Raw genomic sequence first — 27,085 nt, 5'->3', positions numbered from 1 at the left:
CAAGCCACTCTCCGGATTCAAGGATATGGCTAGGTAGGTTCTCGTGGGCGCCTTACCATCCTTGTCATGTTGCCCCTTCTACCCCTTGTGATCATCAGTAATCATATAACGGAAAGTGCCGTAAATTCAGCCCTATCGTTTGGGGCTTTGGGCGACCGATACACACCTACGTAGGGCCCCCTGTACGTACCTCCCCTTAATTCGGATTCGGGTTCGCTCTCACAATGCCAAATCAAGTAATGATATTCGAGATGTAATATCGCTATTATGTATGCTGCGCGAATGACGACGGTATGCTCAACAAAATATCTCCGATATCAATCTTTTGATGCGATTGGCTCATCAAGTATGTAGCTGTGCATGGCTGTGGTGGGAACGGGAGTGGTGGTCGAGATTGGATTTCTAAGCTATTAACCTATCACCTAGGTAAATCCAAGTAGCATCGTGATAGGCTTCATATTTTACCATATCGTTACGCACATACAAGGTAGGTAGGCGCCTATCAACATCTTAATAGGTAGGACGCATCATCTCGAACATTTAAGATCGTTCATTAGCGAATGCGAGACTTAGCGGCGGTCAACCAATATGAAATAATACTACCTAGTATTATCTCGGTAGGCAAGAATTGATATGAAACATTACTAAGTAGATATTCTCTCTTTCTGCATTCCCACATAATTCCCGTAAACTAGATGATTATGAACGAAAGTATTATCAGGAGATGATTTTCTGGAACCAATCCAGAACAACTTGAGCGCTCAACACTGCCGCACCAAGCGAGCAGTGTTCGCCAGCCCCGTCGATGGAGTGGAACAGATGATAGGTAGCACGATCACCCAGCTTTTCCGCCAGTATCTTCGCTTGACCAGCAAAGAACATGTCGGCCTGAGCATCGCCAACAAAAACGGGAGCTGTGATGTTCTGGATAATCCCATCTAGGGTGTATTGTGTCACCTTCTCATACCATATGAATGCGCTCATGGTGTTGAAAGACCATAGGCCCTGCTGGATAGCCCAACGAGCGCTGGTAGGGGTGGAAGAGTTGGCGAGGGCCTCGGAAACGATGTCGTTGAACAATGTCTCGTTGCCGGATTGGTAGACGGCTTCTAGCTGCGGCCCGAACTGATCGGCGATCCCCTGCGCGAAGGAGTAGATGCCGTCGAAGGCGACGACCGCGGCGAGGCGGTGCTCAAACGCCGCCGCGCGCGGCGCTAGGTATCCGCCGAACGACTGTCCCCATAACCCTATCTTCTCAGCATCGACGTCGGGCCGCGACGAGGCGTAGTCTACGACGGGCGTGACGACTTCCTCCCACTCCGGAATGAAACCGAGCCCTTGGTACCGCCGCACCGTGGGCTGACCGGGACCTTCGAACGTGATCACGTTCATGCCGCGCTGCACGACCGCCTCGCCTATCGCGTGATACATCTCTTCCTGCGCCCCGTCGAAGCCGTTGCACATGAGCATGGTGGGGCGTGGGCCTGGTAGACCGCTGCCGAAGAAGATAGCTGGGATTATGAAGCCCTTGCCTTGGAGCGTGACGCGCTCGCCGGGCGTCGGTAGCAACGCTATCGCCTTGTCGAAGGCTGAGAGCTGCTTTGCCCACAGCGAGTAGATTCGGGAGTCGTTCCAGTTGCCGTGGAGGTAGAAGTCAGCGGAGCGGTAGTAGGTCGCTTCTCGAAAGAGCGCGTTCCTGGCTGATACGGGATGGACTTTACTGTCTATCGCGCTCGCGGCGTCGTGAACTCGGTTGCCGAGGTCGTTGAATGCGGTATAGTAGCTTTCGAAGTCGCCTGGAGCGATCTGGTTCGCGGCGACCAATACCTCTCCTATGTCGCTACCCTGGTACGGTGCGAGTCCCAATACTCGAAGAATTCCGAAGTGGAAGTCCTCATCGGAGCTTAGTTGAAGCATAGAACCTGTATTTTTGCTATTATCTCTTTTTATGGAGTGAAATTCCTGGGACCTTGTGAGCGAGTTCCCCTGATAATGGACATCAGTAAGGCCAGTGACTGTTTATTGTCCCATCAGCATAGGTACCTATCCGTTTAGATACTTACGAGAGCTAAACTAGAAAAAGCATGAAAAAGTAGCGGCGCACTTTGTAACTTCATTTTGCCTGGAAGAAAAGTAGATGTTGTCTATTAAGTGTGATGCTTGGTGAGCTGAATACTGCTTGATAGGTATCGAGGACATATTCCACCTTTGAATCCCTCTTTATACTTCATCTCGAATCTTTATGATCATGATATTTTCTTGACGTGACATGTAAGCTGCATTGTTTGCTATAAGACAAGGTGCAGTTGTTTACATGCCATGTCCGGGGTGGGATGTTGTTGAAGCCATTCAACTTCAGCGCTGAGAGTGGATTCGTCGGCTATATAAGCGAGGACGAGAGCGAGAACGAGGACGAAATCGCTAAAGTCTGCCTACTTTTGGACTGCTTTAAAGGGCCGAGCTGGTGAAATCTTCGAGTGCGTTCGCTTTGGAAAATCCGTAGCCCATTGTTTTATTTTCTCCAATGGCCATAGAAGTAGGTACTGCCATTCCTCAGGCAGTGTGTTGGCAATCCCATGGACTTCATCAGCCGCTACATTTCCAACCCACCAAACGTCGTTATACCTTGCAAGCAGTGCGAAGAAGTGGGCTAGTATCACTAAAGCTCTCGGGGATGCTTCTTTCACTAGCTTGACATATCTCTCGTCTGCTAACATCGGGAACATAAGCAGCATTCGTAAGAGATTGCCCGATGATCCTTCAGCTTCCATGAGCTTCATCGCATTGCATATATAGGTAAGTGTACGCTCATATCCATCTTGAATTTCCGAATCCCAGTCTTCGCCCACACTGAGTTTCTTGGAGCGATCCATTAGATGCTGCAATCTTTGGATGTCCCCACGTTGCGGCAGATTTCCTTTGTCATGGAGGTGTGAATTTGCCCTGATCAGTTGGAACGCTACGGAATTGGGATCTGGGCCAATTAGTTGGTATGCTTCGACAAATGTGGCAGTTGAAGTGCGAGTTAGAGCTAGCCACTGCCACGGGGGTGTGTAAGGCTCCCGGTTTCGATTATGCAATTGAATGAGCGTCGCTGCTCGCATCAGGCAGGATGTTAAACAGACTATGTCTGTCGTGTTCTTGTTGACTTGGAATATCTCTTTGTTGTGCTCTCGAACAGCCATCGAGAAATATCTGTTAGCGACATTCTCGGCGCCGTCTTCCAGTTCGTTGTCTCCGTAAACTCTCGCTATATTCAGCGCAGCGAGACAGTACATTGAATATAGCAGCGCGTCGGAGTGAAACGAAAGCTTTGGGATCAGCTGGCTATAATAATCTGACGAATGCTCATCGGCTGCAATTGTCATCCCCGTCTCAGTTACATATTGATGCATCAACTTTGCTTCCAGCATCCGACGTGATCGACCTTCCGGCGGGTCATTTTGCTCAGGCCCGTCGACAAATAGCTGAGTTGCTGCCGGCTTTGTGGATACCTTCTTCGCGAATGTATCGCGATCATAGTTGCAGGGAAGACCATGCCGCTTGCAGTTATGGCAGATGGGCTTTTCCTCGTTACACTAGATTCAATGAAGATTTTAGTTTTCACAATTCACTTATCATACAAGACTTCAGATTATAATATGCGCAGGAGTGTACCTTTACCCTTCTAGCACGACATCGCTGGCAACCTACGGTGTGTCAGATCAGAAGCCAAGAGTCAAGGAGATGTCGGAGCTCGGATTTGATCCTACCAAACATGGATTTCTTGTGGCCTAGCTTCGGAACTCGGCGGCGTGGTGGGATACCACCAGACTCGGTCTCCATTGTTATGTAAAGACTGGCTTTCATGAAGGTCAGGATGCGCAGTGATGGAGGTATGAGTTCCCAGGTACGGAGAGCTTAACAAGGTTTTACGGAGTAGAATATTGTGTTTAGAGGGAGCCTACCCACCATCTGGAGCTGCCCGAGTAAGCGTGCTGAAGAAACCGGCATGGATGACACGTTCATCAGCTGAATCGGCGATGTCCCGCCAAAACTGCCAAAAGAGAAGCTGATTGGGGCATAGATGGGCTTAGCACCACACAGCCACGAAGTTCTACGACCTACTATAAATAGGTACAATAGGACTGAATGCCTGCGGATGCATCTATCGCGAGAGGTAACAGCTCAGTCTATGTAACATTTACAATCCTACCTACAAGTTTACCTATATAGAGTATATTAACTGTTAGTCTACCACAACTAAGCGACGTCTAAATCTAGAATACTTCTCTTCCTTTTTGCCGGCCTTTCTCCCTTTTGCTCACTGATAAATGGAGGCGCATTGTGAAAAACCTTGCTTTCCAGTTGCGGGCGCTTCTTTTTCTCTTTCATGAACGACTCAAACTCAGATTCCGTTACACCAATCGCATTCTGGAATTCTTCCTCGGACATGCCGCTAGATTTGAGGAAGGCCTTGATCCTCGACTTGACTTTATCCGGTGGCACGAACGATTTCTTATCGTAGAGCTGCATGTGCACCGCCTTGAGATAGCGCTCCTGCTTATCGATTTCTTCTTGTGCGCGTTCTATATCAGCGCTAGAAACTGGCACGGCGTCGTCGCTCTGGCGCTTCGTGCCTCGTGGGTACACTGGGATATTTTTCTTGCCCGTTTTAGAATTGCTCTCATACAGATCCAGAACAGCGGCCTTAACGATCGCGAGCTTTGTCGGGTCCATCTCCTTCATCTCCAGCTCTATGTAGAACCGGAGAAAGGACCAGGATACGTTCTGGAAAGTGAAAGGCCTGCCATTTTTCATCTTCGGTTGGTTCGGGTCCGAGAGATCCACCATAGCGTTCGGGGGGCTGCTCATATGCTTTGCATTCCGATTGACGCAGCGGCGCTCCAGGATTCTAGCTTTCTCAACTGTCCAGCCAGCGGCGAGCGCGACGTCCGCTAAGATGCGACGGTTGCGAGGATAAGGCCCGTATGAATAATAGGAGCCGCTTATTTTAAGAGGTTGGCCCTCGGCGCCTTTTAACCCTTCGATGTTTTCGTATTTTGCCCATATCTTATCGTCGTCGGCAACAGATGAATTGGGGTCGTCCTCTTTGTCTTCGCCATCGCGGATTTGCTCTGCGCTGCGAACATCGCGCCTATTCATCTCTCGAGCGGCCTCGAGTACCTCTTCCGTGATAACCGTGATCATTTTATTCTAGAAAAGATCTGACGGCTCAAGACTATGGGTAATATAAAGAAGGAGTTAGGTAGTTGCATGCACCCCAGACCGCAACATACCATAAAAACGACATTCTCAAGGAAGTTAGGATAACTTCATATGCCACTTACACGCATTTACGCGTCGTAACGTAAATAGAATTAGATCGCGGAGTGGCTCTTGCACTATTGACCCCTAATTACGAAAGTACGTCATTGTGGATCTAAATCTAGCTTAGGTAGTTCTCCAACTTCGACTTGTTAACGCTGCAACTTTTAGTTTTATGCCTCATGACTTTTCTCCGTGTGCTTCGGAAGATTCCTTCGCTGGTAGCTTACCACCGGAGCCGCCAAATGGAAGATATTTGCCTACCTACCTACCTATGTAATACCCCTGATGTAATAATAACTATGACTAAACTTAACCCACCTCGGGTCGTAGTAAGACTGGACATTCATGAAAAGGTGTCTCCCTGCTAGGGCTTCAAACCACAAGATACGACATGCTGCCTATTGCTCACATGTTGACATTAAGCCAATAGTCAACTTAGATTGGCAGCGATAAAAGACAGCCGGAGTCGGAAAACGTGGGATCAGTAGAGTAGTCACCGACTTCTTTAGAGATGCAGACGAGTGTCAAGACTTTGGCCCACCTTACCTCTACCAAAGCACCAGCCCGTCCCAATTGAACGGACTACCTTCCAGACATTATCAATATCCCGTACGACAATTGGGATTTCCAAGTGCCCGTTAGAAGCAAGACATTGATGCCAAGTAGAACAGATTGAAAGCTGCGCATGCCTGACGCAGGGACCGCGGAGAGTGATTCTTGAGGGATGGAGGATCACGACTGATTGCCCGAGGACGAGGTGGTAGATGCGGAGGCTACCATCAACCGCTCGGACTCCATTCCAACGACAATCGGTTGCGATACTTATCCGATTCCTTATCGTATATTCCTGTATATACTGTTAATAAGTTACTCACTGCTATATCTCATGTGTACACTCGGTGGCCGTACGTCTGAATCTTCTGTTCGCTCCTCGGAAGCTCACATAGTAGTAGTATTGGCGCCATTTCTGTTCGGCCTTTTTGATGATGGATGGAGCTGCTGCGCCTTTGCTCTCAACCATCCTGAAGAATTATTTATTGCTCGAAGTAACGAATGTAGGCCTCACTCGTTTAGCACGTGTTTGATGTTTCATCAGCTACCCGTTATCGGTTATTCCTACCTAGTTGAACTGGTGCACCACCCTATGAGCGCTGCTTACCTACCATCCCGATAGGAGAAGATGGTCAACCCCGCCACCACAGCCTCACTGCCAACACGCAACGCAATTCATGCCCAACAATTTCTTCGGTAGACAGATCGTGAGCTACTATTTCCCTGCGGAGTACGAAACATTCTACATCTCTGTTGCAATGTCGCAGACAGCATGTCCCCCAACACGACCGCTTAGATTCTGTTGATAGTGGGAGCGATGCCGAAACGAATCGGAGAGGAACTAATACGAGGGGAAGAGAAACGGCGCCGGGTGGAGCACCGGTCGTCGCCCCAACCTTCCACTCGAGACGAGCCAGTCCAACATCCGGGACAAGAGCGGGCCGTCCGGCTACATATCGTTTACCCTCTTAACGAAGATGAAAGTAAGACCGACCCAGACATCGACATCATTGCCGTCCATGGCCTAGGCACGAAGTCGCCCGATACATGGGTCTGGAAAGATCCCAAGGATCCCAGCAAGCCTGGAGTGAACTGGCTAGAAGACAGACATATGCTCCCGAAGTTAGTCGGCCGCGCTCGCATCTTTACCTGCGACTGGCCGGCCGACCTATACGAAACGTCGGAACTGACTCAGAAAACGATCGAGGAATCTGCTCGGCTTCTACTCAATGGTATCCAAGGTCGTGCAAGAGAAAACCGGCCAATACTCTTCATCGCGTCATGTCTTGGTGGCATCATTCTGATAAAGGCCCTTGACATGGCTACTCAGGAGTACTCTTCTATTAGAACGGCGACACGGGGGGTTATTTTCCTTGCCACGCCGTTCCGTGGCTCTTCGTTCAGAAACATAGCCAGTTGGGTAAAGCCACTGTTGAGGATATGGGCTTCCATACAAAGTAGACGAGTGACCATACTCCTCAATCTGACGACACCGACTCTCGATCTTAGCGAACTCGTACGCCGGTTTACACAGCTTTGTAACGAACACCAGTACGAAATAATTACTTTCTATGAACGACGTGCCACCAATTTATTTCGCAGAATCTTTTATTATTTTCCAAACTTTTTTCACACTCCCGAACCGGTAAGAATCAATGTTCTAAGCTACTGGGTTGTTCGCTAACGCTTATCCAGTTGGTTGATTTTAACTCTGCGACTCTGGATATTGTTCCACATCCACTGCCACTCGACCGATCCCACATATTGATGAATAAATTCCAGGGCCCTGACAAGGCGTCGGATAAGGATTTCGAAAAGGTTGCGGGGAAGATCGAATGGTCCCTTAAGAAGATTCGGGCAGGTACACCGCTCGAACAGGCGGACGCCTGGATATGTGACAAGCACTATACGGAGGGGAGACTCAAGATTCAACGGCTGTCAGGCGAGTTTTTATCCATGGACCAGTGCTATATCAACCTTGCAATTATTAAAAAGCTCGGAGAAGATGCGCGACTCTCAGAAGGCGGATCTGGAAATCTCGAATATCAGCCTTCCCCGTTTTCACTCACCAGCCGGTTAAAGGTGCAAACGCCGCCTGAAGAGCTCCTGGTCGAGCTTCCGACGCTCTTCGACCCTTGCAAAATGCCGAACGGCCACAAAGAGCCGAGAAGAATATTAATCCGTGGTCGTGCCGGGGTTGGGAAAACGACCTTGTGTAAAAAGATTATCCATGACTTCACTCACGGCAACATGTGGAAGAACTTGTTCAAACGTGTGCTTTGGGTGCCGTTGCGAAATCTAAAATCTCGGAAACCCGGTAACTTCGAGAAGCTGTTCTACGAGGAGTATTTCATTCAACACCTGGAAGGCAAAGATCGTGCTCACGAATTGTCCCGCGCATTATTGCAAACTTTGAACACTGAAGGCGAAAGAACGCTATTTATTCTCGATGGTCTCGACGAAGTTCAGAACTTGGGTGGCGAAGAAAATAATGAGTATCGATTTCTCTCGGAGCTTCTGAATCAGCCTGATGTAATCATAACGACAAGACCGCATGCCACACTTCCAGCCAATGTCGGACAGCCCGACCTCGAATTAGAAACGATTGGATTTTACCCACATCAAGTACAACACTATCTCGAAAAGGTCGTGCCAGATCCGCTTACTGTCCGAGATATCCAATCTTTCCTCCAAAAACACTGGCTTGTGCGGAGCCTTGTTCGGATCCCGATTCAGCTAGATGCGCTCTGCCTCACATGGGACGACGACATACGTAAGAACTCCAGCTTACAGACAATGACGGCCATTTACAAAGCTATCGTGTCTCGCCTATGGAAGAAAGATGTCTTACGATATGGAGGCAAAGAGTATATGACGAATGCTTTTCAATCAGAGGTTGAAGCGGCAATGGAATTCGAGAACGAAATTCTTGAATGTTTCGCCTTTAGTGGAATATACAGCAATTTGGTTGAATTTCAACCAGAACATCAAGACGCCATACGCAGGCACACCATACAACCATCGGTACGACCAAGCGACGTGAAGTCATCATTTTACGATCGGCTCGGAGGTCTCTCATTCCTACGTCCATCAGACCCTTCGGCAGACATGTCTAACAGAAGTTATCACTTCTTGCACCTGACGTTCCAGGAGTTCTTTGCGGCGAAGTATTTCGCACGAAAATGGGAATCCGGCGAAGAGCTTGAATGTTTGGATCTTAACTCCAAAAAAGCCAAAACTATTAAGATTTGTCCTGTGGATTTTCTGACGCACAACAAGTACAACTCACGCTACAACATCGTATGGCGTTTCACTGTAGGGCTACTCGACTCCGAGAAAGTACCGCAGTTTTTTGAACAGCTCAAGAAAAGCCAACCCGACCTTTTGGGACCTACGCACCAACGACTAGTTATGCACTGTTTGAGCGAAATGGATATTTCGACTGATTTGAGACTCCGACCAGAATTAGAGAAAGGTCTAGCAGAATGGCTACTCTTCGGATGTGACCTTGGGGTGACGTCCAGGTCGCTCTTGGCTGCGGAGTCTGAGTTTCCAGATCAAGCTTTACGCACCGCCCTAGAGGCTGCTTGTGAAAAACAAAAGTCTGAAATATTGCGTAGTCTTCGTTGGCGAGGCAGGTATTTGTCGGAGGCGACTGTCAATTATCTTGGAACATTGATCCCAGAGGTGGAATCACGAGTCCGATGTACTGTTATCGAGGCCCTAGGATATCAATCAAATTTACCAGAAGAAGTCGTCACAAAGTTGATGGAATTGCTTCAAGACAAGGCTGTTCAAGAATCTGCTGCTAAAGCCATAAGGCAACAATCGAACTTATCAAAAGAAACCGTCACGAAGTTGATAGAAGTGGCTCAAAATGCAGGCAGCGATATGAAACCCCGATATTGTGCTTGTTTGGCCTTGGCAGGTCGTTTATCGGAGAGTGACCTCGTAGCTCTCGCAACACCACTCAGGAATTCAGACTCTACAACCCGAGGTCATATCCTTGATATTTTCGCACGTCAACTGAGTATACCAGAGCAAGCCGTCACAGTTGTGGTTGCATTAATCAACGACAAATTTCTCTGCAGTCAGGCTATTCGAATTTTGGGAAACCAAACAAGCTTATCGGGAAAAGCTACCACAACTCTCGCACAGCTACTGAAAAATGCTGATGTCCGATATTATGTTGCTGGTATATTGAAAAACCAATCGAACTTATCGGAAGAAACTACCACAACTCTCGCACAGCTACTGAAAAATGCTGATGTCCGATATGATGCTGCTGGTATATTGAAAAACCAATCGAAGTTATCAGAAGAAACTCATAGCGCTCTTAAGGCATTGCTTGAAAACAATGATGCGCATATCCAATCGTCCGTCGCTGAAGCCTTAGGAGTACAATTGAATCTACCTGAACAAACTGTTCAAGCCCTTGTACGACAGCTCGAAGATGTGGATGATGTGGCTAGGAGGAACGCTACTGAAACCTTGGAAAGACAACCGAATTTATCAAAAAAGGTTATCACAACACTTATATCACATCTTGGCGACGATTCGGGCATCTGTAGAAGCGCGGCGAGCATATTAGAAAATCAATCAAGCTTACCAGAAGAAGTTATTGAAACCATTCTGCAACTGTTCGATCATGTGGATGGGACTGGTTATCACCACCTTTTTTCCATATTAAAAAAACAATCGACCCTGTCAGAAAGAAGTATCACGGCACTTATAACGTGCCTTAAGAGCAAATACCAGTACATCCGTTATACTGCCAGTGTGATCTTAATGAAGCAAACAAGCCTATCAGAACAAGCTATTGCAACCCTTCTACATCTTGTCAAAAATGTGGATACTGAAGCCTTCGAAGAACATCCAAACTCATCAGGACAATCTGCATTAGATGGAAGCGAAAATAGAAACGAAACTGCGAGAGAAAAAGAAAGTATTGAAATCTGTGAATACGCTGTTGAAATCTTAGAAGAACAACAGAACTTGTCAGGGAAGACCACCGAAGCTCCTATGGCACTGCTTAAAGATAAGAGAGAATACGTCCAATCTGTAGCGGCAGCAGCTTTAAGCCGCCACTCTAACTTACCAGAAGAAGCTAACATGGCTTTTGTCACGCTACTTAAAAGTAGAGATTCGGATATCAAATCAAAGGCCCTTCTCGCTTTAAAAAAGCAATCGAATTTATCAAAGGACACTGCCAAAGCTTTCCTATTAACATTCAAAGAAACAGACCGAGTTTTCGCCGGATTTCCCTGCCGAGCTAGTGGTGACTTAATGATGGTCTTGGACAAAGCCCTCGCAGCTCTAGAGCCCGTTAAACTTGATTCCCAAACTATGGAATGCCTTTACCGGTTTTTTCTTTGTTACAGTTTTGAGGAACAGTTCTCTCTACATGTCGATACAAACTCAAGCTTACGTATCGACCGGCCAAACGGGTCGCGAAAAATCTGCCTTGACCATAGTAGTTCAGCCGAACAAATTTTGGCCGAAGTTGCAAAATGGCGGAGTGGTTGGAATATCCGCAATCGCGAGCTGTGGTAATGGCCTTTTCAGATGGTGGCATCTTCTGTTACTCCTACCCGTTGGATCTACTAAAGGAATTACACAAGGCTTTGATTAACTGATGTGAAAGTCAGATCAGTCCGTTAGGTGAAAAGGTTGGAAGTTGTATGCTCATAGGAAGGGATATGCCTAAGATAAATCTTGTAAGTGACCGAATTGAAAGTTGTGGAGGGCAGGGAGGAGCAACATCCTTAACTGCTGCTGGAGTTTATGAGCAATATTTATCAATATGAAGTCTTTTGAGAATCAGTCATTACGCAGTAAATTATTGCGATTAACTACTATGTAGAGGGGAGAGGGTTGGGATTCTGGACAGCTGTGACCTTTCTCCTTTTGCCCCTTAATTCTGTCAATACTACAAAGTAGGTACCTATGTAAGTATCAAGATTACGTAAGACTCATCAGGCGGCTTCACGTGATCTAGTAGACTGCAAGACAAGAATTAATGGGGTCTATTCCCCGTTCGTCACCGTCCATCCTACACTCAATAATAAATGCACTCCTCGTTTTATCATCATGGCAATAGAAGAGGAGTCATCTATGAATGAACCCTAACATAAAACAATCTGGCCACATGTCGTTCAACTTTACCCGATTTCAAAATTATCACCTTAAACCAGAAACCCCACATTGATTCAACCTTCATAGAACTATTTACCAAAGCTCCATTGAGCCATCAGCAAAGATGAATCGACGGGATTCTTCAAACCTGCTCGGTAAGTCAGGTCATTTTTATTACAATGATGCGTGTATACTTCTGGTGCGATTTCCCCGTACATATCAACGCTCTTCTGTCGCGTAATCGTTCCTCCAATTCATTATAGGTCGGACGAGAAGGGCATGCGCTTTACGAAATAGGATCGCGCAGCTAGCGCAAGTCTGAAAGGTCGTTCTAAGGATTAATTATAAATTTGATCATGTTCTATGACGATTCGTGGGTCAATGTCGACCTTTAAACCTGCTCTTGCGAATTCTATTGACGTTTCTTCCCTGGCCGTCTTTATCATCCACATCGAGCCTCGCTCTCGGGACGTTGTTACATTTCAGTACTAGAAGCATCGTCATGAGATGCCCAGGTCTTCTAGCCTTTCATCGTCGATTTCAAAGCTAACAAAACCTCAATCATAGATCGTCACAACGTCGCGATCGCCAAGATCCTGAGTTGTTTTCGAAACATCGTCACAGCTTCCACCGCGTCCATTCCCGAAGACGGCAACACCGTCGAGCATGCTTCATCCACTAGTTTCACCATGCAGATGCAGACAGCTGCTTTAGTATGATTTCCCAATCGTCATTTATGTCACCTATCACCTTCCTTTACCCCTCCACTCTACCTTAAAATCACCCTTCCTTGTTTCCACCCCACTTACACAAGCACCTACCCACCTCCCTCCCTCCCTCTCTACGAAGTACCTACCTTTCTACTCACCCGACACGACTAACCTCACCCCCCCCAGATCTCAGAGATCGAAGGCCTACTCGCCATCAACCGCGAGCTAAAATCGCTCTGGATGCGCGGCCCGCTGCGCCAGCCAGGCGAGGACGACGGCCGCGAGGCCGTGATCGACGCGCAGGCGCGCTCCGTAGCGCATCTGTACGACCAGGCCCTCGCGATGCGCGACGCGGCGCTGAACACGACGGTGGTGGACCGGGACGACGCCCGCGCCCGCGCCGACGAATCCTTGTCCGTGTCCGGCTCCTAAGCGCGCGCGGGGGGTCGCGCGCGACCGGATTCTACGTCGCGCGGTTTTCTCACCACCACCCCCAAAACGCCGAAGCTTCCGCCGAGCTTGCGCGACTGCGACGACGGCCCGTATCCTGGCTGAGGTTTACGGATGGGTTTATCGAGGATCGTTGCGTTCGTCAGCGCGAGGTGAGGCGGCAGTTAGTGATGTTTAATGCGGTTGCCTACCTGGGTGGTGGTGATTCTGATCTTCGACGTGGAGCTGATGAGGATGCGGATGCGGATGCGGATGCCGAGGAGGAGCTAAAGGACGAATTTGCCCGTAGTTATGCCGACGAGGACTACCACCAAGGTGCGCGATAGGCTGTCATGGACGTTGTCAGGAAGTGGAAGCCGAAGTAGACTCCCACCTTGGAAGAAATCCTGGGCGGCAACCTGACTAAATCAAGTATAACGGCTGATTTCGCATATCCCCATCTTTGAAGCTGCCGGGTTGCCGTGGATTTGGACAACGTCGCTTACCATGCTGCGGTCCTTCGGGTCGTGAAGTAGGATTGGCTGGCGAGGTGCCATAGGTTCACCGAATGAGTCTAATAGCCTCAAGTTCGATGCGGATGCCTACTACATTAGTGGCCGATGAATACACTGACTTTGGTATTAACATGAGATCACCGAACTTGTGGTTTCGCTATGAATGCGTTTATGTTTCGTGCAAATGCTAAGACCTTAGGTTGACTGTAAGCTATATGGGTAAACATGGGGCTAAACCTCGCGGAAAGGACATCTAACTCTCCGCATCTTCCTCCCCGTCGTCTCCTAACTCGGCCTCTAGTTCCTTGGGTATAGCTCCTATTCGCGTCACCGCTGCGTCTATGCCTCCGGCAGTGACCCAGAGGAAGTAGCCTAACTTGTAGTTATCTATCTGGTGGAAGAAGGTGTGGAACCTGCAAGATATTAGTAAGTCGTTCTCGTACTCCCGCACCAAGAACCTAGCATGGGACAACTTACGAATTCTCCCTCTCTTCCAACTCAAAGATGTGGCGATAAATCTGTGAGTCCTTGAACTCTTGGATCTCCTTCTCGTAGTTGCCGAAGTCGAGTTCCGCGAGGTTGTTCTGGTCCTTGGCGCGCTTGTTATAAGTCTCGAACACGGGTCTTTCTAGTAGCAGGCCGAGTCCCGGAGCTTTAGGAATGCTGATCTGGGTAGGTTCGTAGCTCTCGTTGATGCGAGATAAGGGTGTCGCGCATCGGGTAACGAGAACTGCCATGCCGACCATCTTGCGAATCTGGTGCATCATGAAGGATTGCCCATGAACTTTGAGAGAAAGCCATTCCGTGTCGTTGATCTGAATCGGTTGAGGGTTTACGATGAAGGATCGAATAGTCCGCTTTGATGAGGCCTCCGAATGAGATTTCTTGATGGTATAGTTGTGGAAATTATTGGTACCTTTGTATCGATCTAGTGCTTGCTGCAGCTGGGATATCCGCTCTGGAGTAACTCGGTACCGTCGCTTTGCAGTAACGTAGGCGGCCTTGAGCTGCTTTAAGGCGCGATCAACTGGGTGCATCTCTTTAGGCTTCTTCACCTCCGAGTCCTCAGCGCTTTCAGTTTGAGTAGTGGTGGCGCCCGCTTCGACGTTCAATTCTTCCGCGGGGTCATGCTGCGCTGAATCAGATACCTCCGTCGGCTTGCCTTCAGATTTGCTCCCAGAGACTTCTTCCTTAGTCTCAATTGAGACGTCGGGAAGTTTCTCGTCTGGCATTTCTGGCTTTGCTGTCTCGTCTGCAGCCTTTCCATCTTCGGTATCGTTGAGCACCGCGGACATACGTCGCATGACGGTTTCTCGAACATTAGGATCCAGGCTGTCCAAGATAGGTTGGATATCGTTCTTCCGCACCTCCTCCCAATAATCTTTGACCTCGCCAAGCCGCTTCACGTATTCTTCCTCGATGCCATGTTCTTTGACAGACTCTAGAACCTTCTTTCCTAGGAAGCTTTCGGGATGGGGAGGCAGCAGGCAATAACTTGGCATCAAGTACTCGTACCACCTCGAATCGCAAGCTTGGTAGCAACTGAAGGAGTTGAGTGTCCGTTGGATACCCCATACTCGAATCTGCGGGGGTAGATTCTCGTTGATCTTCTTCACTACGTCAGGGTCCTCAATGATGAGCTTTAGGGATATCATGTTCCCCGCAGCATGGACACCCTTGTCGGTTCTTGCGCATCGCACGAAGCTAGACTTTCTAAGGTCGTCGGCGTTGGCTTTTGATATAGCCTTCGCGGCTACGAGCGCAGCGAATATATCACCCTCAATCGTCTTTTCCTTGTGGTTTATCTGCAAACCGTGATATCCCGTACCGTCGTACCCGATCATAACAGCTACCTTGCGCTTCGGCTTGCGCTCCTCGGCGGCAATCTCTTCCTCGGGAAACTGAATGCTCATGTAACTAGGTTCGCTAGGTTTTGTGGAATTTCCGTTCTCGTCGAGCCTTCTGCGCTTTCGTTCTTGCCATTCCTTCTCGTTGCGCTCACGCTTATTTATATATCCCCTGCTGCGAGCTGGTTAGTAGGTAGGTATTTGTTTAGGTCCCTTGAGCCAATTGTCAGAGGCTTGGAACTAACCTGTCTTTTTCTCGCCCCGGACCGTTGCGCTTGAAGTCTTGACCTCTTCGACGACCATTGGCATTAGACTTTCCGTTCGCGTGTTTGTTTCGATCGTTGCGGCGACTTGGCCCCGCAACGTCTGAATTTGTCGTCGGGTCTGAGTTCGTAGGAAGATCAGAGGTAGGTTTGGATATACCATTGTAAGATGCCGAAGATTGTTTGGAATCACCGGTTGGCGCGTCGCGTATAGTGTCTTCGGAAACCATCTTGAAATGCGATGGTGAATTCGCATCGCTGAACTACGAATTAATTGAAGTTAGAAAAAAAAGTTCCCAAGTTTTGAAGATTTGAAAAGATCTACAGGAAGGAGCTAGGTACTAGGTGCTCCAGGAGGGACGGTTTTATCGATAAGGAAGCCTTTTAGGTTTGCCCACCAAGCATACTGGTACCAGCATTTTGCATCCTATATGCATATTCTAATCTCTTTAGTAAGCGCTCTACCAAGTTATCGAATTATGCGAAATATCCTTCTACAACCAAACCCCTGAAATTAGAATGTTGGTAGAATTCAACCCAAAATAAATCACCGGGACCTCACCCTAAAAACATGGATTCAACCTACCTAGGTATGTAATAACACACTCGCCCTTTACTAAGTATGACGAACCCGGCGGGAAACAAACCGAACAACGGTATATGATATAACTTATTCATTGAGGTGAGAAAAGTGAAACGGCTTCAGTACTAATCCAATTTATGATACAATCATAGATACACTCACTGTTCTCTAAACACTAAGCGTCAAATACGATTTCAATGGTCGAGTCATGGGCACCATCAGGCTTCATAATGTTGGCAATGCGGAGTCTCTCATCCGCCGCAGCCAAGAGAGCCTCCCACCCACTCCTGCTCCTCTCCTTACTGTTAAATCCGGACATCATGAAGATATCCGCGGTCCTAAAGCTTGATGTTAGGATATTGCACATGAGAAGAGGAAAGGAGAATATGAGCGAATCCTGACTCGCCTTTGCGTTTGATCTCTTGTATGGTTCCTGTCGCTCAGAGGAGGGAGAACTAGTTCGCAGATCCAAATCTTCGTTCCTTTTCTGAGGGCTGGTACTAGGTTCTTCAGAATCTTGGCGCCATATTTGTCGCTCCAATCATGGAAGATGTGGCGGAAGAGGTACGCGTCTGCCTGGTGCGTAACTTCCTGCGTGAGGAAGTTATAGCCCGCAAACTCTAACCTGTTTTCTAGATCTCCGGGAACCTTGACATCGGCGATGACTTCTGGGAGATCCAGTACAACGGCTTTCTTAACGTGAGGGTAGGTCCGAAGTACTTGAAGACTACTGTTAGTGGCTTGCTAATGACTGGGAGCATATTTCTAGAATGAAAGATGAGGAGACTTTCTTACCTTGATGACACAGGTCACCACCGGATCCTCCAATATCGACGATTGTCTCCGGACACTGGTCCTTGTCTGCCCATGGCAAACTGTCAACAAAGTATGATGACCTGAAAGCTAGGGACTTTGTTGAAATTCCCATAGCTGAACGGAAGCGGGCCACTCGCGTCTCATCTTCGGCCAGATAGTCGAAGAGATTCTTGCTTGGATCAGCAATCTCCTTATTGATTCCACTCTCTTCGATTGCTTTAGCCTCTCTGAAGGCAAGCACCGAAGCGGAATGTCCTGGCTCCCCTGTCCCTGGATATCGCTGGAGACTTTCGACGATCTTAAAGCAGCCCGTCAATTGCTCGCCTACGAATAAACCCAGCAAGTCCTTCATCTGGGGGACGGTAAACGCAGCGGAGATGGCGTTGTGTCTGATAGACACGTCCGGGGTGACTTCCTCAAAGATGCGGAAAGCGATGGCACCCTGGACTATGCGGCATATCTCGTCTTCCGGGAGACTACAACTCTTTGCAAGATCCGTGTACGAGATCTCATCTCCCGGCGAAAGGGGCACGTGAGAGGCGATGTCAAATGTATACAGTGTTTGGAAAATAGCTACCAAAGCGGGCTATGATCATGATCAGCCGTTGGACTACTACCCAAGAAGGATTTGTACTTACAGTGGGAAACACTTGTGCGAAAAGATAGCCCAATGGGCCTAATACACGGGAACGTAACTCGTCCAGAGTTTCAAGCAGCTCACCACGAGTGGTTTCCAAAGAATGAGGTAGCTCAATTTGTGGTGGAGCTCCCAACGCAAGGGAGAACTGAGCTCCAGGTGATCCTTTCAACCCATCCTCGATTATTCGTGTGTTGCGTTCAATGATTATTGCAAGTTCGGAAATGGGTCTTAGGGATGCCATTGTGTTGGATAGGGGTTGACACGTGAACTTTGACAAGTTAACTTGGGGATGTCGGCAACTATGATGCTAAATTATAAGAATAAAGTGATGTGAATCTGTATTTTGAGTGCGAATCATTTAACGGAATTCAAGACTTTAAGTAGTTATTTGTAGTCCGCTCATGAGTAGACATATATGATGTTACGGCCGATTCCCGAAAGAAAATGCCGAGTCCGGATGGCTCCACATGTGTCCGATCCGGGTAGGACTGAGTCACCTATCCATGTCAAGTTGATCCTACGTCTATAATTCAAATTGGAAAAGCCCAAAGCAAGTTCACCTAAATTTTCATTTGTATATTCTTTTTGCTTGAGTGAGCCTTGTGTCTTAATAATTGCTAAGTTGTTCAAGAGAGACTATGATGTCATGAGCCCGGTGTCTAGGTACCCTCTAGTGCTTACAGATTTAATGATTCGTCATACTTGGGCCCTCTCTCCCGGTCATCCAGAAAATGAGCCGATGTTTGAGGGAAGTCATCAATACGTCTGGCCTATCCCGAGGGTAGGCGCTGAAAGATCCGACCTTCCCGTATTCATTGGCGCCGCTGGTAGTAAGGACGTCTGTGTTTCGCGCAGCGTCGATGCTACCACTGCGTAGAAAATATAGCTCCAGGAGGCTTTTCACACTACGCATTATGTCACCGGTTCTGAGGTAGATGGAGAGGGCAATAAGTGCTGTTCCAGTCTCAAGCAAGGTGCAAAGAACAACGTATATGCGTTAGGGATTGGAAGCACTACTATCCGAACATCCAGGAGGAAGTCATACAGAAACGGGAGGTAGTGCATTATTGGGCATAAGTCCCATCCCAGAGAGCTGAGGAATGTGTAGGTACCACATTGAGAACTTATCAATTCTTGAAAGGCGAGAATTCATGGAAAACAGCGACGATCGTGATCCAAGTTATCGTCCAAACACGGCCCGCTTCAGTCCATAGCAGAGGGTGCGCCGGTAGAAGAAGAGAGCGCTGAGTTCACATGCAAGTGTGTCGTTAGTCAGCAGGTTGAGGACTATTCAAGACTATGTGGATGTTAAGACCATTAGTCGAGTCGCATCATCGGGAGGTGCTGAAGAAAGCGCCCGATGCTCAATACAATGTTCATTTTATCTATGTCTAGAATGTCTTAACACCTTGTTAAATATCACTAAACGTAAGTTCTTAACGTTACCTTCTTTTCTGAATAGCTATTAACGGGCTTAGAGCTTGGGGCGGAAGCACTACTCACTGGAGAACACGTAGATCGACGACCCAATGTATAAAATCCAAAGCTATTGTCGCCCTTCAGTAAAGGCATCTCACAAGTGTCGTTCAGTTTCAAGATATACTAAGAGGAACTCACTAGGTAGGTAAGGTAGGCCAAGGCCGGACATCCAATCGTCGACCGTAATGCGCAAATTGATGTTTGGCTTAAGACTCAAAACACATTAGTGAAAGCACTAAGAGTGGGCTGGAGCTTTGGAAACCACAATTTCTGAAGTTACTATTAGGGTAACCCGGTCGTAACCCCGATCCTTCCAACTCTGTTTCTGCAAGAATACGGCGGAATAGCGCTTTCCAAGACGGACTTGTGGGTTCCTTGCCCCGACCGTTACACAATTTCACGCCACCAAAGACCGTTATTTTTATGAGTCGGGATGATCGGCGAGAAATATAATATAATATAACGTTTGTTACTTTCCCCCGTTAGCTTTATCTTTATTTCTTACAATTTCCTCATCGTCTCTCTTCCCGGACATCCCCACCGCTAAACCATGGCTGAGATCCAGGTCAAGGAAGGCAAAGCGCCCTTCAAGATATCGTCAATTGACGAACCCTGCTTCACCTACTACAAGATAATCGGTGACATTTCTGGCAGCACTCCTCCTGTTGTTGTGGCACATGGAGGACCCGGCGCGGGACACGAGTACCTCCTTACCTTTGCAGATCTCTGGCAGAAATACGGGCTCCCGGTTGTGTTCTACGACCAGATAGGCTGTGGCTCTTCCACGCATCTTCCGCAAAAAAGCGGCGACCAGTCGTTCTGGCAGGAGCAGTTATTCCAGGACGAGCTGGATAACCTGCTAGACCACCTCGAGCTGCGCGGTGGTCCCGGCTTTCACCTTCTCGGCCAGAGCTGGGGAGGCATGCTTGGTGCGGCCTTCGCCGCCCGTAGGCCTCAGGGTCTCCGGAGGCTGGTTCTCGCCAGCGCACTTGCGAGCAAGGAGCTCGCTACCCGCGGTGTTCAAATTTGGAGAGACCAGATGCCGCCAAATATGCAGCACGCCCTCGACGAAGCCGAGCAAAAGGGCGAGTACGACAGCCCTGCATACAAGCAGGCGCTAGGCTTCTACAACAAGAAGCACGTGTGCCGTGCCGATCCATTTCCACCGCGGGAGCTACTGCCGGCTTTGAAGCATCTGACTGAGGACACGACAGTGTATCGCACAATGTACGTTACTTATCTCTATCTTTTCTCTTCTCTTGGATCCTACTATGATACGTCCGTACGCATGTACCTAGAAGGGTGGGTTATGCACCTGATATGCAGAGTTGAATGACTTAATACAGAGACGGAGGGTCGAGATAAATACGTCAGGGGATGCTATTTTTCCTTGCCTTTTCAGGATTCCTTCTTATGTTCCCCGAGAAAGTTTTCCTATTCCTGAACCGTGAATGCCTTGGTCCCACTGTTAATTCGTCTAGGAATGGTCCTTCACCTCTCACAGCAGACGGCTCGCTGAACAATTGGACCGTCATCTCTCGTCTTCCCCAAATCAGCGCTCCGACTCTCGTCTACAATGGCGAATACGACACCTCCCACGACATCGCCCAAGTCCCCTTTTTTGAGCTTATTCCACGGGTCCGCTGGATCACATTCCCAGATGGTGGTCACATGTGCCATCTGGAAGGCGGGGGCCGGCGAGAGAGGATTTTGAAAGTCGTTGGCGAGTTTCTAACGCAGAAGGAATGACTAACGTATAATGAACTTCGAGAATTGGTGCGATGAAGCATTGTGTCGAACCTGAAGAAGATGTTATATCCAGCGTATCCTCATATATCTGAGAGCAGCAAAAGCTACTAATCGAATACCTAGATATCTACCAGTATTCTCGTTATTATTACCAACCTTTGAAGTCATTGAATTGGATATTACTAGCACTAGCTCGTGGCGCATGAGCGAGCGCTGATACACCTTTACCTACCTACTTCTAAATTTGTTCTAGACAAGGCGGCATATTAACCTCCTATCTAATCATTAAGCAGCGTGGCTCTTAACGACGTGATATTATGCAGACACATAACCTAATAATTATTTTTTCAGATGATCCCTATCTAGGGTTAAATACGATATTAAAGCTACAAAATTATTAATTCGATTAAGTAGGTAGGTAAGAACTCCTCTCTGCTTAGTATGTATAGCGAAAGCCTGGCTGATAATCCTCCTATTTGACGTGTTAGCTTCGGTCCAGATTGATAGTTTGGATCATCTTACATCTGATATTTCTAACTCCTTTTCTCCTCTATCCGCTTTCCTGTTGTCGATATAGAATGACAAATCTAAGATGCATACAAGAAGTATGCCAAATAGACAGCAAGCGATACAGGCCCAGAGACCTGGCTTATACCCGGTAGCAGCATCTTGAGACCTGGCACCATGTTAGTGTCTGCTATTCTAATAGTATGAATAGGAAACTCGTTCACCTGAAGACTAAGCTACCAGTGATGCCACCTAAGCTAGCAAAGCTAACCCATAAGGCACTGGAGAAGGCACGCTTCCATTGCCCGCGAATATTATTGGCTTGATAAGTCAATGACCCCGGGATATTTGAATTACAACCAGCCGTTACAAGGAAGGCTCCGAAGTAACGGATCCCGTCATTATGATGCCAACCGAGGATAGGTAAGCCAATAAGAGCGAGGATCATATTGGTGATCACGATAGGGCCGCGGATGTGGTAGCGATCTCCAATCCAGCCCATGCAGTACATCCAGATACCGGCAAATGCGTATGGAGGTGCGATAAGGCATTGGGATTCGCCGACGCCGAACCCCAAGTTCGTGTGGAGAATAAGTGGTAAGAAATAGGCGAGTGAATAAGTCATGGTGTTGGTACAATAAGCAACCAGTCCGTACCCCCTGGGAAAGTGTTAGTCTTGGTGAGATAGACACCAATAGGATGGATATCAGTATCGCCAGGAAAGGTAACCCCTTTTCACACACTTACCAAACTCTCAAGTCTAAACCGCCCCTTAAAAATAGACTTAGCTTAAACTTGGGGACCTCGGTATCTCCACGGTCAGCCTTGACTCTCCTGATGATCCATGCGCGTTCGCGGTCATTTAAGAAACGCCATGATTTGCGCTTAGAATCAGGGAAGTCGACTAGAAGCCAATATCCGAGCATGGCAAGAAGGCAGGTAATAATACCTAGGTTCATTTCTTAATTAGTACACAACGTGTTTCTTAGGAATGGGGTCCATCTTGATTCACCTTCCATGATGAATATCCATCTCCAACCAGGAAGCCCCGCAACGCCATTCATTTGTATCAAACCGAATGCAAGGATGCCACTATGCCACTCTAAGTCAACAAATATGGCTGTGGATCGGAAATGTGACTTACGAGCAAGCAGAGGCTACGCAACCAAGGAGGTAGAAAACAGAGTATCTTCTACCCATCTCATCTAAAATTTGTTAATTATATATCATTAACACTACTCGCGCAAGAGAATGTGATTAGACCTTACATCGTGTATACCATGTTGACCTATGAGAATATCAATATCAGCAACGCGCTTCACTAAATGGTGGTTGAAACCCAACAAGATCTTCTAGAACGATCGGTTCAAGGGAGACCAGAACATACAGCAAGTAGACGCAGGCTGGAAAATAACCGGCTTCGAAGATACCAAGAAGGAGTCTCAGGACGAGGAGAACTTGGAACGACGGACTGAACCCGAAACCAATCATAACGGCACCCCACGCCAAGATGATCGTGGATAGGTAAATTCGTGGGCCAATCTTACGGACGAAGACGGTGGAAGGTGGCTGAAGTAAGATATAAGTAATGAAGAATACGAGGCTAACAAGTGACTATTTTTGAGGAGTTAGTGTGTGCTTATGAAGTGGCGGCCGACAAGCCTTACGTAGCGCGTGCCGACGAGATCCAAGTCTTCGATCATTCCAGAGACAGCGCCGGCGGCGAGGTTCGTCCGATCCATTAAACTGATGCAATACAAGAGCCCGACCAGGGTGACCAGACGGCGGTCGACTCGCCATATGATCTTCTTTCCTTCCTGCTCGGTGAATTCATCTTCCACGGTATCTGTGGACTGCGTCTTCTTGTGTTCAACTTCCTCGACGCCGAGTTCTCCCTTTTCTTGGTCGCGATCCATGGTCATAGCTTGCTTAGGTATTACCGGAGGTTTAAGAAATAGGTAGATGGGCAATAGGGTTCCTTTATAGCTACGAGTGGCTAGCTTATGTGTGATTCCGCATAGGGGGATACGCGTGGAGATGTTAGCGACCGACGGATCAGCCGGGGTTGCTTGGCAGAAGTCTCTTGGGAGGACGTCAGGGGCGGTATGCCAACATTTCGATTGGAAGCGGCTTTCGATTGAATAGAGTAGGTAGGGACTTTAGTTCCAAGTGTATGTCGAGAACTCGATCTGTAGCTACCCTTACTAGCTTACGTGGAAGTCTAGCCTTTTCCCGCCAATCGAGGCGAGCTTAAGAGCAAGCTTATTTAGTCTGGGGTAGATAGCCTTTGTCTACTTATCCCTTAAGTTGACAAAGAGCTGCTCTCGACAACTTGCGGGGGAGTAAGCGAGTGATCAACGCTCTCTTTGTCTAACGTTGCATACCTCCGCTTCCCGAGTGCCGTCATGCCCGAAATATTTCGTCAAGTAACCATGTTTAGGGAGCTAGGTATATCTAGCCAAGAATCATTCTAGGATTCTGGGATACTAAAATAGCACCTGATACAAAGCAAACATTGTGGCAAACGCTAGCCTAGCTGCTGAGTGGCTTTCTAGCTGGTTTCGGGTACAAGCCTACTTGGAAAGGACCCATCCCATTGGTTATTCTACAGTGAAAGATCCGGCGACATCTGCGGTCCCGAGTCCATCTTCCCGGTAGATATCTGTGATGGTGGCGCCGTCTAGACCCACCTAGCCTTCCCCTGACTGCCCTAAACGGGGAGGTATCTTTCGAAGACTTGGTTAGAGGTCGGGGTAAAGCACTAAAGACTTAGATTGCGGGGAAGCGCATGGTAATTATGGTAATTATGCCCTATCAAGTTACTGGCCGACCGCTAATCTGCGGGGTGATCCGGGGTAATCCCATCAATCTAGATAAATCACCGTGGCGGCTTTTGTCAGAGCAAAATAGTTTAATTTATACCTATGTACCTATTCTATTCGATGGTAAGCTGTATGTACGGTGCATGAAATTTCCATCTATCTAGAACTCACATACCAAGACAAATCTATTGTACCCCCAACACAAAAGCCATGTTTCAATTACAAGTTCCTAGTCCTTACATTCTTTTGAGATACACCTACTTACTGATAAGTACGCAAACAATTCGAAATAATTTAATGTCATTAGATCTCGTTCTCACGTAACTTTTAATCTCTCAATTCCTCGGCTAAAATGTGCAAATTCCGAGCTAATAGTATTGCTAGCATTATGTTCTATCTTTACATTCGTATCATGCCCCTTATCTTGAAGATACCTATACGAAAACAACCCCACACAGAATTATGGTTTATTATAATTTTCCCGAGGAAGGGATCGGATGCATAGATTATTTCCTCGGTAAACTAGAAGAGTTGCTAGGTAGGTTGGTACTAGATATGGATAGGTACCAGGTAGCTAGTGAGCCGTGACCACGATAGCAATAACGGTAGCACAACCATTGTGGCCTTTTTGACAAAGACGTGAATCCATGGTGACAAGACAAACGTAAGAACAGATAGTATTATACATGAAGTACATATAGTAAGAACTGTTAGATAGAATAAAGGGATGTGAATAAAGCCCTTATCTTTTTTAAACGGTATGTGTCGGAATAATGGGTGGCTGGATATCTACGCCCCATACCTATGACATATATGTATAACCTACGTACGGCTACTTACCCTCTAGAGTTCTTGCTTTCTAATCTAACCAATATGACACTCATAACCTGCGTCTATTTCAACAGGATGCAACTTACGTGATACGCAATTTTGCTTAATGGAAAAGGGGCTGAATGATTTCCAATACTACATCTCCTTGACTGGTATAAGACTACAACTCCACTGACGTTAGTAACTAAACTGCCAGAAGCCCCTGGGCTCCAATTATGCCCACAAAAGCTTACAGGTATAACGGGCCTGCGTTATCGCTAATGTACAGTTATTGGCTTTGTGGAAGTTGTAATCGTATGCCAGTTATGTAGATAGCTACATCTTACTGTTTATGAAACATCTTGTTGAGTACAAGGTACCTGGTTAACTTCTTGGGTCAGTACAGATGGTTACACAAATATTACGTAAGCTACTATACCCCTTTTCCCTTTGCTCCCCCTTTTCAATCCGCCATCCTCGCATTCTACGAAAACTTTAACGCCTTAATTCTTTCCAACTAATACAGTAAACCTCAAAGGCAATTGAACGTGGAATCTAACACGCGGAATAGCTAGATGATGGTGCCAGATCGAAAAGGAGCTACGCTCCCGTAACGAGAGCGTAGATTTCTACCCATTGTTACTAAGCTAAACTTACGTAATCAAGTGCGTGCAGCGCACTTAACACGTGCTCTACAAGGCTACGAGCCGGGCTCAAATCCCGTGGCAGAATCATTTGGGGCATTTCTCACCGTTGAACTATCGGAAGATGTTGCCTCACATTACACAATGTCTACAATCTTTATTTAATTGGTGCCCCTTATACCTCGCCCATACTTCAAAACCCCCCTAGGAGATCGTAACAACTATCGAATCTCATTCCTTAGCCTATTTGATATCAGTAGTTACCTACTGATAAGTGAGTAAACTTCTGTCCGATTCCATACCCGAGGGTTTTCTCAACAGTCGTTCTCTTAACGAACGGGTCACCTGTGATTAGACATACATGTAATATAGGAACAATTGCTACATGATACGAGATCTTGTTCAAAAACTGCATACGCATCCCGATTCACAGTGGTCGTTCAATCTAACTTTCTCATTACTTAAGGCGGTGAACAAGCATGCAATGGAGAGAGGATTTGGAAGCCACCATCGCAAGGTACAGATACATCTAGATCTCTTTTCATACGCAAACTACCCAATACACAGCCCATTATTACTTCAACTTTACGTTCTAATCGCAAATAAGTCAAGATGGCTCGCTTTGATGACGATGAGCGTTTGCCACATGGCTTCAGTGTCATTGGCTACAACGCGGATACTAGTGAGTATACCGCAGAAGACGAGGACGGTAGTTTGTGGGTCAGCCCACCCGGGACCAAGAATGGTGAATGGCAACGCATCCGCGGGCCCACCAAAGCGCCTCCGGCCTCGGGCTCCCTGAGCCGGCCTCGGACTGCTAACAGTCAGGCCACCAGCTCTGACCCAACTCGCTTCTCAGCGTTCTTGGACCCGCAAGCCTTGGCTCTACCAACTGAGTCGAAGGCGACAAACAAGAGCAGCTTCCGGAGGAAGATGGCAGAGGGTGCGAAGAATGCCATCAAGAGGGTGACTTCCTTGCGGAAGACGGACAAGAAGCCCAGTGAGGTCCTTCCTCCAAGGTCAGAACCGCGCCCCGGTTTTGAAGCTATAAGGCTGCCACCTCAGGACGAAGGCTCCCAAAGGAAGGGCTAAGGTCCTAAGTCATTTTTGTTAATGACGAAATCTCCTTTCTTACAAAATTTTAAAAACTCTTAAAAAAATGTTAAAATATTAAAGAAAAAAAAAAAAAAAAAAAAAAAAAAAAAAAAAAAAAAAAAAAAAAAAAATGGGGGGGGGGGGGGTGGTTTAAAAGTAGTGGGGTTAATTAGAGGGTT

The 27,085-nt window shown here is 47.4% G+C and overlaps 10 protein-coding genes across 10 annotated transcripts; 4 read left to right on the top strand and 6 right to left on the bottom strand.

Annotated features, from left to right (window-relative positions):
• Nucleotides 1-717: 717 nt before the first annotated feature.
• On the bottom strand, nt 718-2,117 carry F4807DRAFT_450399 (2,6-dihydropseudooxynicotine hydrolase; the record flags this gene model as incomplete). Its single annotated transcript, XM_048000125.1, has 2 exons — nt 718-1,986; nt 2,064-2,117. 2 exons carry the CDS (start codon nt 2,115-2,117, stop codon nt 718-720), a joined length of 1,323 nt encoding a protein of 440 aa, XP_047856678.1.
• Nucleotides 2,118-2,244: 127 nt separating this feature from the next.
• On the bottom strand, nt 2,245-4,088 carry F4807DRAFT_360874 (C6 finger domain-containing protein). Its single transcript, XM_047995562.1, has 5 exons — nt 3,952-4,088; nt 3,753-3,842; nt 3,658-3,689; nt 2,319-3,578; nt 2,245-2,258 (listed from the first exon to the last, which is right to left on the bottom strand). Exons 2-4 carry the CDS (start codon nt 3,823-3,825, stop codon nt 2,433-2,435), a joined length of 1,251 nt encoding a protein of 416 aa, XP_047856677.1. The 5' UTR covers nt 3,826-3,842; nt 3,952-4,088; the 3' UTR covers nt 2,245-2,258; nt 2,319-2,432.
• On the bottom strand, nt 3,809-5,339 carry F4807DRAFT_360915 (uncharacterized protein). Its single transcript, XM_047995564.1, has 2 exons — nt 3,952-5,339; nt 3,809-3,842 (listed from the first exon to the last, which is right to left on the bottom strand). The coding sequence occupies exon 1, from the start codon at nt 5,188-5,190 to the stop codon at nt 4,243-4,245; it is 948 nt and encodes a 315-aa protein (XP_047856676.1). The 5' UTR covers nt 5,191-5,339; the 3' UTR covers nt 3,809-3,842; nt 3,952-4,242.
• Nucleotides 5,340-6,582: 1,243 nt separating this feature from the next.
• F4807DRAFT_360910 (armadillo-type protein) lies at nt 6,583-11,759 on the top strand. The gene is made up of 2 exons (XM_047995563.1): nt 6,583-7,507; nt 7,558-11,759. The coding sequence occupies exons 1-2, from the start codon at nt 6,680-6,682 to the stop codon at nt 11,413-11,415; spliced, it is 4,686 nt and encodes a 1,561-aa protein (XP_047856675.1). The 5' UTR covers nt 6,583-6,679; the 3' UTR covers nt 11,416-11,759.
• A 154-nt stretch (nt 11,760-11,913) lies between these two features.
• Nucleotides 11,914-13,786, top strand: F4807DRAFT_414894 (uncharacterized protein). The gene is made up of 3 exons (XM_047996997.1): nt 11,914-12,152; nt 12,565-12,710; nt 12,894-13,786. The coding sequence occupies exons 1-3, from the start codon at nt 12,122-12,124 to the stop codon at nt 13,137-13,139; spliced, it is 423 nt and encodes a 140-aa protein (XP_047856674.1). The 5' UTR covers nt 11,914-12,121; the 3' UTR covers nt 13,140-13,786.
• On the bottom strand, nt 13,787-16,087 carry F4807DRAFT_414892 (pseudouridine synthase). Its single transcript, XM_047996996.1, has 3 exons — nt 15,744-16,087; nt 14,129-15,673; nt 13,787-14,064 (listed from the first exon to the last, which is right to left on the bottom strand). The coding sequence occupies exons 1-3, from the start codon at nt 15,989-15,991 to the stop codon at nt 13,905-13,907; spliced, it is 1,953 nt and encodes a 650-aa protein (XP_047856673.1). The 5' UTR covers nt 15,992-16,087; the 3' UTR covers nt 13,787-13,904.
• Nucleotides 16,088-16,305: 218 nt separating this feature from the next.
• On the bottom strand, nt 16,306-18,200 carry F4807DRAFT_360804 (S-adenosyl-L-methionine-dependent methyltransferase). The gene is made up of 4 exons (XM_047995561.1): nt 17,799-18,200; nt 17,140-17,746; nt 16,751-17,063; nt 16,306-16,682 (listed from the first exon to the last, which is right to left on the bottom strand). The coding sequence occupies exons 1-4, from the start codon at nt 18,039-18,041 to the stop codon at nt 16,520-16,522; spliced, it is 1,326 nt and encodes a 441-aa protein (XP_047856672.1). The 5' UTR covers nt 18,042-18,200; the 3' UTR covers nt 16,306-16,519.
• A 1,629-nt stretch (nt 18,201-19,829) lies between these two features.
• Nucleotides 19,830-21,028, top strand: F4807DRAFT_457652 (proline-specific peptidase; the record flags this gene model as incomplete). The annotated part of the gene is made up of 2 exons (XM_048001073.1): nt 19,830-20,506; nt 20,761-21,028. 2 exons carry the CDS (start codon nt 19,830-19,832, stop codon nt 21,026-21,028), a joined length of 945 nt encoding a protein of 314 aa, XP_047856671.1.
• A 183-nt stretch (nt 21,029-21,211) lies between these two features.
• F4807DRAFT_360755 (major facilitator superfamily MFS-1) lies at nt 21,212-23,835 on the bottom strand. Its single transcript, XM_047995560.1, has 9 exons — nt 23,203-23,835; nt 22,923-23,149; nt 22,804-22,823; nt 22,680-22,740; nt 22,548-22,627; nt 22,283-22,484; nt 21,760-22,194; nt 21,551-21,704; nt 21,212-21,500 (listed from the first exon to the last, which is right to left on the bottom strand). Exons 1-9 carry the CDS (start codon nt 23,455-23,457, stop codon nt 21,465-21,467), a joined length of 1,470 nt encoding a protein of 489 aa, XP_047856670.1. The 5' UTR covers nt 23,458-23,835; the 3' UTR covers nt 21,212-21,464.
• Nucleotides 23,836-25,906: 2,071 nt separating this feature from the next.
• Nucleotides 25,907-26,968, top strand: F4807DRAFT_414880 (uncharacterized protein). The gene is made up of 3 exons (XM_047996995.1): nt 25,907-26,085; nt 26,278-26,328; nt 26,424-26,968. Exons 2-3 carry the CDS (start codon nt 26,296-26,298, stop codon nt 26,901-26,903), a joined length of 513 nt encoding a protein of 170 aa, XP_047856669.1. The 5' UTR covers nt 25,907-26,085; nt 26,278-26,295; the 3' UTR covers nt 26,904-26,968.
• The last annotated feature ends 117 nt before the right edge of the window (nt 26,969-27,085 follow it).

This window comes from Annulohypoxylon truncatum, assembly GCF_022578515.1.
Source record: "Annulohypoxylon truncatum strain CBS 140777 unplaced genomic scaffold F4807scaffold_7, whole genome shotgun sequence".
Taxonomy (NCBI): domain Eukaryota; kingdom Fungi; phylum Ascomycota; class Sordariomycetes; order Xylariales; family Hypoxylaceae; genus Annulohypoxylon; species Annulohypoxylon truncatum.
This window is presented reverse-complemented; position numbering and strand designations above follow the sequence as displayed.

Bases quoted from the DNA above. Each gene is read 5' to 3' on its own strand.
- F4807DRAFT_360874 (XM_047995562.1), bottom strand. From the start codon at position 3,825: ATGGAGACCGAGTCTGGTGGTATCCCACCACGCCGCCGAGTTCCGAAG. The intron at 3,690-3,752 runs GTAGGATCAAAT...GACACACCGTAG, and splicing joins CCACAAGAAATCCATGTTTG to GTTGCCAGCGATGTCGTGCT. The intron at 3,579-3,657 runs GTACACTCCTGC...CATTGAATCTAG, and splicing joins GTCGTGCTAGAAGGGTAAAG to TGTAACGAGGAAAAGCCCAT.
- F4807DRAFT_360915 (XM_047995564.1), bottom strand. From the start codon at position 5,190: ATGATCACGGTTATCACGGAAGAGGTACTCGAGGCCGCTCGAGAGATG.
- F4807DRAFT_360910 (XM_047995563.1), top strand. From the start codon at position 6,680: ATGCCGAAACGAATCGGAGAGGAACTAATACGAGGGGAAGAGAAACGG. The intron at 7,508-7,557 runs GTAAGAATCAAT...ACGCTTATCCAG, and splicing joins TTTTTCACACTCCCGAACCG to TTGGTTGATTTTAACTCTGC.
- F4807DRAFT_414894 (XM_047996997.1), top strand. From the start codon at position 12,122: ATGAATCGACGGGATTCTTCAAACCTGCTCG. The intron at 12,153-12,564 runs GTAAGTCAGGTC...CCTCAATCATAG, and splicing joins GGATTCTTCAAACCTGCTCG to ATCGTCACAACGTCGCGATC. The intron at 12,711-12,893 runs GTATGATTTCCC...CACCCCCCCCAG, and splicing joins AGATGCAGACAGCTGCTTTA to ATCTCAGAGATCGAAGGCCT.
- F4807DRAFT_414892 (XM_047996996.1), bottom strand. From the start codon at position 15,991: ATGGTTTCCGAAGACACTATACGCGACGCGCCAACCGGTGATTCCAAA. The intron at 15,674-15,743 runs GTTAGTTCCAAG...ACCAGCTCGCAG, and splicing joins CCGGGGCGAGAAAAAGACAG to CAGGGGATATATAAATAAGC. The intron at 14,065-14,128 runs GTAAGTTGTCCC...AATATCTTGCAG, and splicing joins TTGGAAGAGAGGGAGAATTC to GTTCCACACCTTCTTCCACC.
- F4807DRAFT_360804 (XM_047995561.1), bottom strand. From the start codon at position 18,041: ATGGCATCCCTAAGACCCATTTCCGAACTTGCAATAATCATTGAACGC. The intron at 17,747-17,798 runs GTAAGTACAAAT...TCATGATCATAG, and splicing joins TCGCACAAGTGTTTCCCACT to CCCGCTTTGGTAGCTATTTT. The intron at 16,683-16,750 runs GCGAGTCAGGAT...ATCAAGCTTTAG, and splicing joins ACAAGAGATCAAACGCAAAG to GACCGCGGATATCTTCATGA.
- F4807DRAFT_360755 (XM_047995560.1), bottom strand. From the start codon at position 23,457: ATGACCATGGATCGCGACCAAGAAAAGGGAGAACTCGGCGTCGAGGAA. The intron at 22,628-22,679 runs GTAAGTCACATT...AGAGTGGCATAG, and splicing joins TGCGTAGCCTCTGCTTGCTC to TGGCATCCTTGCATTCGGTT. The intron at 22,195-22,282 runs GTAAGTGTGTGA...ACACTTTCCCAG, and splicing joins GGTTTAGACTTGAGAGTTTG to GGGGTACGGACTGGTTGCTT.
- F4807DRAFT_414880 (XM_047996995.1), top strand. From the start codon at position 26,296: ATGGAGAGAGGATTTGGAAGCCACCATCGCAAG. The intron at 26,329-26,423 runs GTACAGATACAT...AAATAAGTCAAG, and splicing joins TTGGAAGCCACCATCGCAAG to ATGGCTCGCTTTGATGACGA.